This window comes from Lithobates pipiens, unplaced genomic scaffold (assembly GCF_037356315.1).
Source record: "Lithobates pipiens isolate NorthernLeopardFrog02 unplaced genomic scaffold, aLitPip1_a1.2 Scaffold_22, whole genome shotgun sequence".
NCBI lineage: Eukaryota > Metazoa > Chordata > Amphibia > Anura > Ranidae > Lithobates > Lithobates pipiens.
Window position 1 is genome coordinate 243509455 of NW_027507784.1, and position 12861 is coordinate 243522315.

General features: G+C 44.4%; 1 protein-coding gene across 1 annotated transcript in view; it reads left to right on the forward strand.

Annotated features, from left to right (window-relative positions):
• Positions 1-12861, forward strand: part of LOC143924556 (BOS complex subunit NOMO3-like) — a 210978-nt gene that overhangs the window by 112690 nt on the left and 85427 nt on the right. The window contains exons 20-21 of the mRNA XM_077448933.1: positions 2173-2255; positions 11788-11947. Coding sequence (XP_077305059.1) covers positions 2173-2255; positions 11788-11947 — 243 coding nt within the window. The remainder of the gene's footprint in view (positions 1-2172; positions 2256-11787; positions 11948-12861) is intronic.

The following is a 12861-nucleotide window of genomic DNA, read 5'->3' on the forward strand; positions in this document are numbered from 1 at the left end:
CGGTACTGGCACTAACCTAGCGCTGCCTGGGGCGACGCAGACCCTGACCCTAAAACCTAATTGATATCACATGCCGGGTGATCAGGGGGTTAAACCTTTATTGGGTAATAAATGGTGGGTGCCCCGATGCTATAAAAAGCAAACTAACCAGAGTCACCCGTAACACTTATACGGTGATCAGTGGTGAAAGGGTTAACTAGGGGCAATCGGGGGGGTTCAAATTTTTATTAGGTAGTATATGGGGGTCACTGGCACTATATAAAAACCTGACGGGGAACCTAAATAACTAACTGGCTAACCAGCGTCACCAGTGACACTTATACTGTGATCGCTGGTGAAAGGGTTAACTAGGGGCAATCAGGGGGTTAAAACCATTATTGGGTAGTATATCGGGGTACCTAACGCTATAAAAACCTGGCGGTGAACCTAAAAAAATAACTAGCTACCTAGCGACACTAGTGACACTAATGCAGCGATCAGAAAAATGATCGTTTAGTGACAGTGGCAAAAGGGGGTGAAAGGGTTAACTAGGGGCAATCAGGGGGTTAAAACCATTATTGGGTAGTATATTGGGGTACCTAGCGCTATAAAAACCTGGCGGTGATCCTAAAAAAAAAACTAGCTACCTAGCGACACTAATGCAGCGATCAGAAAAATGATCGCTTAGTGACAGTGGCAAAAGGGGGTGAAAGGGTTAACTAGGGGCAATCAGGGGGTTAAAACCATTATTGGGTAGTATATCGGGGTACCTAGCGATATAAATACCTGGCGGTGAACCTAAAAAAAATAACTAGCTACCTAGCGACAGTAGCGACACTAATGCAGCGATCAGAAAAATGATCGCTTAGTGACACTGGCAAAAGGGGGTGAAAGGGTTAACTCTAGGGGCAATCAGGGGGTTAAATCTTTATTGGGGGGTGATAGGGGGCTACCCTGGACCTAACACTAACTGCCCTGACAGTTTTAACTGTTACAACTGACACTGAATGCATTGATCAGTAAAGAAATGATCAATGCAATCGGTGACACTGTGACTGGGGGGGGGGCGGGGGGGGGTTTGTGTACCTAGGTGTCAGTGTAGTGTTTTGGTGCACTTACTTTTAGTCTTCTCCTCGTAGTCTGGTCAAAAAGACCGCCCCGAGGAGAATGACATCACTTCCTCCTTCCTGTGTAAACAATACACAGTGGGAGGAAGTTCGTCATTGGTCAGGAGCGATCCAGAGGGGGTGGCCAGAAACCAACGGCCATCCCCTCATCACGGATCGCTCCTGGAGGGAAACGGACCGCCGTATCCAGCGGGAGGGGGTCCGATCAGACCCCCCACATGCTGGAAGGCAGGCACGTACATCTACGTGCTTGTGCCTGCCTGTGCCATTGCGATGACGTACAATGGCAATACGGCGGTCCTTAAGTGGTTAAAATAAATTTCTAGTTTTTATTTATTTATTTTTTATTCCTACCTAATGTCTGTCCCCCACTGCTTCTGAGGCTGAGAACCACGCTGCATCTGCTGCATCTGTCCCCCGCTGATTCTAAGGATGAGAACCGAGAGATCGAATACTGCCGAGCGCTCACTTCTCCGTGCTCCATGAGCTGGTACTGTACAGTCACCAGCTCTCTGCTTTGCCCAGCACTTACTGGAGCAGTGGGCTGTGGCTCCCAACCATATGGTTGCTATATTGATGTGCAGCGGGTTTTAGCCTGCTGTTGGCTGAAAACGGGTGATATGAGAAGTACAGCCAAAAAAAGCTTTTGCTGTACTTTTCCTTTTAATACTGCCTTATTTTATATAGTGGTTCCTTTGGGCAAACAAATATTGTGATGGGCATATGACTGATCAAGGTAGTTTTATATTAGAGTTCATGTTTTCGGTATGCATGGTTGACAGGCAAATGGTAATATGTTACAATAAATTGAATGCAGTGAAAATACTAAAAACTTAGATATAGTGTAGGCACAGATTTGTTATATTAGCTCTGCTGATTAGAATGGCAATCTCTTATTTTTGCATGTACATGTAATTTTGTGAAAATGCACTTTGGTTAATAATCGTTGCACTCTGTATGTAACTGGAATTGGGCATAGTTAAGTGTTTTTTTTTTTTTTTACTGACTCTTGCATTATATTTTTCTGTGTTATTAACTTTGGCTCTTTTTGAATCTTAATTTTTAGATCTGGTGAGAAGATTACAGTTACACCATCATCTAAAGAACTTTTGTTCTACCCACCTTTTGTGGAGGCTGTTGTTAGTGGAGGTAATTTAATTTTAATTTTTGTTTAAGCAGCTTTTAGTGATGATTGCTTGTAAAAGATACCGTTATCTCTATGCCACTCTGATTCACCAATAAAGAACCAATAGATCTCCTGTGGTTAATAAGACCTTTACTGAGCATCAAACCCATAGAAGTCTTTTTAAAATCGTAAAATGGTTGTAAACCTCATTCATGAATTCTCTCTGGTACTTCCTTCCTCGGTTATCAGCATGAGTCACTTTTGAGAAGTTTTTAGACACATGGGATAAAACCTGTTTCAGGGAGGGAGCTCAGCAGGCGGCTTGTCTATTCTCAACACAGTTCTTCTGCTGTGTGGAGGGGGTGTGTTCCTTTCCACCAATCAGCTCTCATATACTGTAACTGCAGCCTCCATGCCCCCTCCTCTGTGCTCCTGACAGTTGAAGGATTTCAACCTTTTTCGCCCTTTTGAAGGTGTGTAGGAAAGAGGGGGGTACAGACAAACAAGTAAAACATATGTAGGAGAATTTGTTTAATCTCTGTGTATCATCTGGGGCTGTTCACTTCATTGGGTGGGTATACATGAGGGTTTACAACTACTTTAAACACACAGACGCATAAATCTTTCTGACAGGAAAATCTGGAAATGCCTCTTGCTGGAATTCAAAATGAAAGTTACATTTACACAGGAATCTCCTCTCCCCCACCCCATGTCATTTTAGTGGAACTAACTTTTCAATTCCACATCCTGACAATGATTTGATTTTGGTTGTTTTGGTTAGTCTGTGCAAAATCGATTTACTACTATTAGAGTTGGGTGAAAACAAGCTAGGAATAGTATTTACAAATGTGTGATCCTTTTGTATAAGTTATAACAACTGTTCAAGCCTAACTCCAGGATTCTTGTGACTGCTTGAAACTTCAACTTCTTGAAAGTCTACAATTGCACCTGGAAAGCCTATTTTGCTTGGTGTGAGGCTATGACATTCCATCCTAGGAAGTTCTATGTGGGGCACATCCTGTCCTTTCTACAGCCTGGTCTAAATTAACATCTAACCTTGAGTTCAATCAAGAGACAAATTTTCAGCCAATCATCGGAGGCCTTAAATTCATTGATGAAATACAATGCTTTCTGTGAATGGCTGAACAGTGCTTAGCCTGGCTCTATTTTATTTTTTTTTTTCTGGGAAGTCCCTGTCTCCAGTGGCAGAACACAGCACTGTATATTGTATGGAACTGATACAGATTGGTGTGAAGGTAGTGGTTAAAAAAAAAAAAAAAGTATATCTCTGCTGATAAAACTGGTTTGGGGCGTGGCTTGGCCGCTGACTGGAATGGCCGCATAGTCTCAGAGCTCCTCACATCCACCGAGCAACAAGCAGCATCCAGCCCCATCAGCCTCACCGATCGGTCCCGCGGAGAGACAGAGCTCACCCCGCATTACCGGGGACATGACCCGCGGCAGATCCGTCGCCCACGGAGCATGAAAACTCACGGAGTTTTACATGAAGCCCGCCAGCGTGCAGCCCCAAGATGGCGCCGAACGGGACGGACTCCCAGCGCCTCAGGCACCTCCCGCGGCCCTCGCACACACGGAGGATCCCCTTTCTGATATGGAGGAATCTGGGGGACAGCAGCGCCCACCAAGCATGTCACCGGCTGATAGAGGTAAGAGATCAGCGATGTCCCCAGCACATTCTCCCTCTAAGCCGCCCCTAGTGAAGAGACAACATGGCGCTGACACTTGTAGTCCCACAGCAGCATCAGGAGACTCCTGCTCCTCTCTAGCAGATTACAATACATCTGACAGCCCTGCTTCTGAGCACACCCTGAAGGCCATGCTACTTTCTTTGCAAGCAGATATGCAGAAAGAACTTAGATCATCCATTAACCATTTATTGGACAGAGTTGATGACATGGAAGATCGCATTGATCACATTGAACACCACCTCTCTGCAGCTACCAGTTCCCATAATACTATGGTGGACATTCAGGATTAACACTCTGCTGCCATTCAACAGCTGCGTCTTAAAGTCGCAGACCTTGAAGACCGCTCAAGGCGAAATAATATTAAAATCCGAGGAGTGCCAGAAAATGTGTCACCTGCTGACATAACCCCATACCTGCATCAACTATTTCGTAAGCTTGTGCCTACCTTAACACCGCAGGATCTCCTCATCGATAGAGCGCATAGGATCCACAAACCGCAGCACCTGCCCGACTCCATACCCAGAGATATCCTGGCTAGGATACACTTCTTTAATTCTAAGGAACTGATTATGAGAGCCGCAAGAACCATGCGCAACCTCCCTGATCCCTTTACTAAAATTCAGCTGTATAACGATATCTCGGCCGCCACCTCACAGGCGCGCAGAGCATTTTCGCAGATTACTGCGATACTCATTGAACACAAAATCGCATACAAATGGGGATTCCCCACTAAGCTCCTGGTAAACTACCAACAACAGGTCGCCTTCCTGACTCCCAAAGACGGGTTCAAACAGTTGCATAACTGGGGCATTTCGCCCAACATACCCCCGGCGCCACCACTTAATGCTAGATCCACCAGGATCCCTACTAAATGGGCTACTAAAGTTAAATCATAACTCTCCGAAGACATTGGGGTACCCCTCAGGTCGCCCTCTTTATTAGCTGGTTTTCTGTAAACGAGTAAAGTGTGGATGACAGTCTCATTTCCCTCTAACCCTCCACGCCAACCTGCCATTGTGTGCTAGGCACACGGCATCCTTTTTTGTTTTTGTTTCTCTCTTTATGGTTGTTGTTTTTTCACTGTCTGTAGTTCCTACAGCTGCCGTTAATTCAGTTGCTTACGCCTCTGTATCACCCGGTCAGCGATATAGAGGCATGAGCACGGTCTTGTTGTTGTATTGACTTCTTGTTATTTCTTGTGACTACTACTAGTATCTGTTAAAGTTTACGATTGCGTTTATGCTTGCAGTCTAACTACCACTTGCCTCCTCATAAGGTTCGCTCATCCTCAGTACCATATTGACAACTGCACTTAGTATAGCATGTCCCTTACTATCACCTCCCTCAACGTTAAAGGATTGAATAGTCCTTTTAAGCGATCCCTCTTATGGATGGAAGCAGCTACTTCCCGATCAGACATTTTATGTATCCAGGAGACCCACCTGCCCTCCCAGAACCCCCCCCAATGTACCAATAAACGGTACCCTCATATCTTCAATTCCCGCACAAACAAAAATGTCAGAGGTGTATTGATAGCAGTGCGATCTACTGTCGCACTCACAGTATCCAACGTAGAACAAGACCCTGATGGTAGATTCCTGATACTAGCTGCTAGTTTCAATAATAATAAGTAGTGTAGTGCTTCTATTAAGTGGAAGTGTAATCCCATGAGAAAAAACTGAATGTGATCACAGGAAATCAAACTTATCAGTAATCACATGGGAGAATCAGTAATCACATGGGAAAAGTCCATAGACAATCACAAATGATAATGGAGTCCTCTATAGTGTGACTGGTGCACAAAGAGTGTGATTGGAACTTCTTCAGAAGTCAGGTACAACCCAATATATTGGCTTGTCTGAAGATATCAAAAAAGGGTGGGTAGAATACTCTTACCGAATATGATGGACTCACACGGTCTTACGACGGTTGAGTCGAGAGCGCTTGGGGTCCAGACCTAGGACCAGATGGTAGGTTGGTGGTGGTACGACCAGGTGTAGAGAAGACTCCAAACGACTGTAGACCCTGGGGGGTGTCTCACAGGGGGTTCTCCGGAATGTTCATCAGGTTGTCCAATTCAGATGTAACTCAATTGGAATTACAACTCCAAATGAGGAGTAAGGGGTTTGTAGAAATTAGAACAAAAAAGAAAGCTCCACATGGTGCGGGTCAAAAAATATTAACCATCAGGTTTTATTAAAAGTCATATAGTAGGATAAAAATTATGACTGGTGATCACAAGTGAACAAAATGAAAGCAATGTGGGGTGCCAAAAGCGAGCCCGACGCATTTCGACAGTGTCTTCAACAGGGGCATTGTTGAAGACACTCTATGTCGAAACGCGTCGGGCTCGCTTTTGGCACCCCACATTGCTTTTATTTTGTTCACTTGTGATCACCAGTCATAATTTTTATCCTACTATATGACTTTTAATAAAACCTGATGGTTAATATTTTTTGAACCGCACCATGTGGAGCTTTCTTTTTTCTTTTTTGTTCTAATTTCTACAAACCCCTTACTCCTCATTTGGAGTTGTAATTCCAATTGAGTTACATCTGAATTGGACAACCTGATGAACATTCCGGAGAACCCCCTGTGAGACACCCCCCAGGGTCTACAGTCGTTTGGAGTCTTCTCTACACTTGGTCGTACCACCACCAACCTACCATCTGGTCCTAGGTCTGGACCCCAAGCGCTCTCGACTCAACCGTCGTAAGACCGTGTGAGTCCATCATATTCGGTAAGAGTATTCTACCCACCCTTTTTTGATATCTTCAGACAAGCCGATATATTGGGTTGTACCTGACTTCTGAAGAAGTTCCTATCACACTCTTTGTGCACCAGTCACACTATAGAGGACTCTATTATCATTTGTGATTGTCTATGGACTTTTCCCATGTGATTACTGATTCTCCCATGTGATTACTGATAAGTTTGATTTCCTGTGATCACATTCTGTTTTTTCTCATGGGATTACACTTCCACTTAATAGAAGCGCTACACTACTTATTGTTTTAAATTGTTTAACTTTGTTTGAAGTGTTGGCAGCTGTTTTTTCACTTGTTTTTCTGATATAGCGCGGTGTTTTCCCCCCCTTTTTTTAGTTTTAATAATAAGCCCTTGGTAATTGTCAACATTTACGCTCCCAACTCGCATCAAAAGCCCTTTCTTAAATCCATTTTGGCCAAAATTCAACACTATCCGAGAGACCAAGTTATTATATGCGGGGACTTCAACACGGTGATTGATCACACGCTTGATTCCTCAACCTCCCGCAGGAGGCGGTCTACCGCCCTCTCCTTGCTCTGTTTAGAAGACCTCTATGACCCTTGGAGGTGTCACCATGGTACTGAGAGAGATTACACATTTTATTCTAATGCCCAGAGATCATATTCCAGGATTGACCTGTTCCTGACATCCAAGGTGTTGCTCCAAGCAGTGTCCTCAACCGGTATTGGAGTAATTTCGTGGTCAGACCACGCCCCTATCTCAATGGTTCTCAATCTATCTCCGTCCACTACCCCTCTCACATTATGGCGCTTAAACGCCAACTTAATCAGCACTAAGGACATTAAGGAACAGGTCAAATCTGCCATAGATGAATACTTTACTTTGAACCAGCATTCTGTCTCCAATGACACTACATATTGGAATGCCCATAAGGCGGTTATTCGAGGGGTTCTGCTAAAACTGGGGGGCCAGGAGAAGAAAAAATGCTCTGCGACTCTTAACACCCTTCTTGACAAAATAAAGTCCCTAGAGCGCAGAAACATGCTTGCTCCCTCTGACGTCGCCCACGCTGAACTTGGCAAACTTAGGTCAGAACTGAGTGCCCACCTGCAGAGCAAACATGAGTTTTACCTCCGAAAACTCAAGCTCACATGGTATTCACAGGGAAACAAGTCGGGGAAAACCCTAGCCCAGCAATACAAACGTAAGACAGCCCAAACCACAATTTCATACTTGGAAGATCCTAGGGGTGTCAGGCTTACCAATCCCAAAGATATAGCCAACTGTTTTGGTTTGTTTTATCAACAATTATACAACTTAAGACTCCCCTACTGAGACACAGCCCACTCCCACAAACATCCAGACTTTTCTCTCCAACGTATCTCTCCCCTCCCTATCCCCTTCACAATCAACTGACTTAGCTTTACCTTTTTCGCCCCAGGAAATTAAGAATGCCATTAAGGACCTACCTTTACATAAGGCCCGGGCCCAGACGGCTTTAGCAATGAATATTACAAAACATTTGCAGAAAAGCTAATTCCGCATTTATGTAACTCCTTTTAATCGAATGCTCACCACCGGGGAGATCCCCACGGAATCCCTAGAGGCCACTATTTCCACTATACACAAGTCGGGTAAAGTACCACACGACCCAGCAAACTACCGTTCGATCTCTCTCTTCTTAACTCCGACCTGAAAATATTTTCCAAACTCCTGGCCACGCGCTTGTCACAACACATGACTCACCTAATACACCCGGACCAGGTAGGATTCATCCCCCGACGTCAAGCCTCGGATGGTACCCGTAGGTTTGTGGATCTTATCCACTGGGTTGAGCAGAGTCGAACGCCTTCTCTGCTGATCTCTTTAGATGCAGAGAAGGCGGTCGACGGAGTTCACTGGGGATACCTTGAAGCAGTGCTGAAAAAATTTGGGGTGGAGGGCAATTTTTTGAAGGCTATTATGGGCCTGTACTCAACACCTACGGCAAGGATTCATACTTCGGGCATTCTTTCCAACCCATTTAGAATTACTAATGGTACTCGGCAGGGATGCCCGCTTTCACCATTGATTTTTGCTCTGGTGATGGAACCGTTAGCACAGACGATTCGCTTACACCCTAAGATTAAAGGTATAAATGTGAAAGATACATGCCATAAGATAGGATTATATGCAGATGATGTAATTATAGCTCTCACTGACCCGGCTAAGTCATTACCCGCCCTGACTGAAGTTCTGCATAAATTTAGTGAAGTGTCCATGTACAAATTGAATCACACAAAATCCGCCATGCTCGGCATTGGGATTCCTCCAACGCTGAGATCAGAAATATCCAAAATCTCTCCCTTCTCCTGGGCCCCCAGTTCTTCTATGATGTATCTAGGCATTCAACTGGCTTCCCCCTCCTCTGTAATGCTTAGAAACAATCTAGCCTCTCTATTGGTAAAGCTGAATGACCTGACTTCGAATCTGACGCCCATAAAAGCATCATGGGTTGGTAGAATTGCTCTAACAAAAATGTTTCTCCTTCCGCATGTACTTTATTTTTTCCGAACACTTCCACTTCCCATTCTACTGCGGATCTATCTAGAATTCAGCGTATCCTGGACTCATTCATTTGGGCCGGACGTAAGCCCCGTTTAAAGTCATCCGTCCTATGTACACCCACTGTTTATGGTGGGATGGGAGCACCAGACGTTAAAAAATATAAGGCGGTACTATTGGATCAATGGAAGCAACTATGGTCGTCCAACTCGGATTCAAGGTGGAAACAAATAGAATCGGTAGCAATTCCTGATAGTCCTCAACTGTCTTTGGCAGCAATCTGGATGTCTCTGCCCATCACACGGCCTATCTTCCCCACAGTTCATGCCTTTTTAAAGCAATGGGCCGCAATATGTCTTGCCCCACAGGGTATCCGTGGAGAATCATTGAGAAATCTACCTTTTAATGGCGCTACAATTACTATCCCCAGACCTCCCTATCCAGCATTGGTTACCGGCTGGAATCAAAACGATTGGAGATCTTTACCTTCCGCCGGACCTAAAGTGTTTTCAACGATTGTCCTCGGGAATTCAGGCTCTCACACAAGGACTTTTACATATATCTCAGAATCAGACATATCCTCTCCAAAGTGTTGACTTCTACAGAAAACACCTCTAAGGAGCTTATAAAATACTACAACCGCCCTCTTAGTACTACCAAAGGAATAGCCCTCATCTACACTCTTCTCTCCAGACCTTCTCTCCTCTACTAAACCCCCGAATGTGATCTACTGGGAATCGCAGTTACAACACTCTTTCTCGACAGACGATTGGCATCGAGTTCTACGTACCCCACTAGTCATCTCCAAGAACATCTCCCATTGGGAAACGCTCATGAAAATCTTTCATAAGTGGTATTACACACCCGACAAATTGGCAACCATCTTCCCCACACACTCTCCAAAGTGTTGGAGGAACTGTGACTCTACAGGGGATATGTTCCACATTTGGTGGAGCTGTCCTGCTATTGCCACCTTCTGGATGCAAGTTTCCTCCCTGGTACAGTCTCTGACCAACTCTTCCCATCAGCTGACTTCACGTATGGCTCTATTTGGTCTGGACTCCCACCACTGGCCCCTCACCAGTCTACCTCTGGTACATCATATACTAATTTCAGCACGCCTGCTCATAGCCCGTGCGTGGAAAAACCCCCTCCCTCCATCCCTTAGTGTGCTCATAGCTACCCTCAATGAACATTGTCGCATGGAATTTCTTTTTTCAAAAGTTAACATGATAGAACCTAGATTTGACAAACACTGGTCCTCCTGGCTGACCCACCCAGGCTGCATAAACCTTACATGACCTCTTTTTGCATTCCACCCAGACCAGATAGAGCCGGTAGTGAGAATCACCTGATTGTTGTCCTTTGTTACGTATCTATCATTTATAAGTTAGCTGGTTTTCACCTGAAGCTCTTAGTTATCTTCTTCAGTCTCCTCCTCTATATTGAGGGACTGTGTTTTACACATGGTCAGACTTGTCTTATCGTTGGTCGGTGGTGCTGCATCCCCCCTGGACACAGCCCATAGGGGTGTCTGGGGGGGATGGGTCACCTCCTGATTTACTGGACCTTACCGCTCACAGATCGCGGACCGTAGCTGCAGGACTCCAAGCCTGTGATCCCAGGTACTGGCAGCATACATTCCCTACTGAATATTTATTGTATAAATGTACACCAGGTCCTAAAAAACTCCATGCCTTTTAACATGTAGTGTACAATATGTTATTGTCGAATACTTGTTATTGTGATATATCTCAATAAATTCTTTTTGAAAAAAAAAAAAAAAAAAACTGGTTTGGATTTCAGTACAGCAGAGACACTGTTGTCAGTGTAAATGGGAAATAGTAGTAGAGTGCAGATTCAATGGGTATTTTTCTGTACATGCAGAAGTTTTTAGGGACAAAATACTGTATTACAGAGATGTAATAAATATATCTTAGGTCAAAGTCTAGCCTCAGCCTATAGTACAGTGCCATAAAATAGTGACAGCCCTGCTCCATATAGACAACAGGTGTCTGTATGATGAACATTTCTTCACCTTTGGGAGGAACTCTGAAGTAAAGCCTAGCACACACATTTTTTTTTTTTTTCATTCAAACCCAGCAGGGTTGAATGGGGAAAAAAAACCTGATGGCTCAGGAGGATCCGCTGTACTAACCATGCTATGTTAGTACAGCTACCTCCCCTGCCGTGCTGTTGTGTTTTGACAGAACGGCCCCCACCAGAACACCTCGGTCAGCGTTCTTAGCCATTGGCTAAAAGTGCTGATCAGGAGCCGATCGGCAGACCTTTTTAGGTCATGCCCTTTGACAGAAGCTGGCCGAACGACTGGCTTCTGTCAGACTGGCTGGAGTACACACAGGCCAAATGTTGGACTGTTTCTATTGAACCGGCCATTGCCACCCGAGATTCGAACCATGTGTACTAGGATTAAGTGTCCCACAATGCTATGATTGTCCATGCCCTAATTTTTTTGTGCATAATTTGTGCTAATATACGCTTCCTAAAATTTGCAGTTTACATTAATACATTTTAAAAAAATTAAAAATTGTGTTTTCTTACTGCATTTCAGAAAACTGTCCAGGAAAGCTCATAGAAATTCTTGGAAAAGCTGGATTGTTTCTTGAAGGTCAGATACACCCAGAGTTGGAGGGTGTTGAAATTATAATTGGTGAGAAAGGGGCAGCTTCACCAATTATCACCGTTTTTACTGATGACAAAGGTTCATACAGGTTAGTAGTACTCTGTTTCTTCTTTTAATAGACATTTGAATCCATGATACAAGGCTATCAAAATATAAACCTAATTTTTATTTTATTTTTATTTCTGGTTTTTAGGTAGGGAATTGTTGGATCTATTAGCTTTTTATTGTTGTCTGTGACCCCATTGGACATTTTCCTTTTATAGAAATGAACACTGACAGCAAAATAACCTGATATGGGTTCTAACCATCCTATACTCTAAAAAAAAAAATAATAAATAAATACATTCTACTGGGCTGCCACGAAGATCCCCAGGGGTGCTGTGGCAAAAGGACAAAAAACTGCCCAGTCCGATCTGAGACACGCTGTTAACTTCTGTATACAGACAGGCGAGGCATAATACAGCCCACACCTCCCCCTGGCTCTTTACTCCATTCTGCTGCTATCTGTACTCCTGTCAGCAATCCTAGAATGTTTAGTGGGCCACCTGTCCATGTCCTACCAACCAATTACATCATCAGTTGCTAAGGACAAGTCAGGTGCTCATGCAGCATTTTGGGTTGCTAACAGGAGTGCAGAGAGCAGGAGAGGGCTGGAAAGAGGTGTGGGCTGTGCTCTCTCCCCCTTTCTGTGTCCAGATGTTAAACGAGAGCGGATTGGACTGTAGAGGGGTTGATCATCTCCCACTATTCACCTCTACACATTACTGCTGTCCCCGCAGCAAAAGTGGGTGGGAGCGGTAATCAAACCCTGTACAGCTCCTATCTGGAATTTGTTTGAGGGTGCGGAGGGTTTGTGGGGGATTTATGGTAGGTGGGGAGGATCTAGCAAAATGCGTGCATTTGCGCAGGCTAAACATGCTTACCAGTACCATGTATTTTGTAGTGGCGCAATTTTTAAAATCACGCTGGCAATTTTTTTTGCATTTTTCATGCACAAAGGAC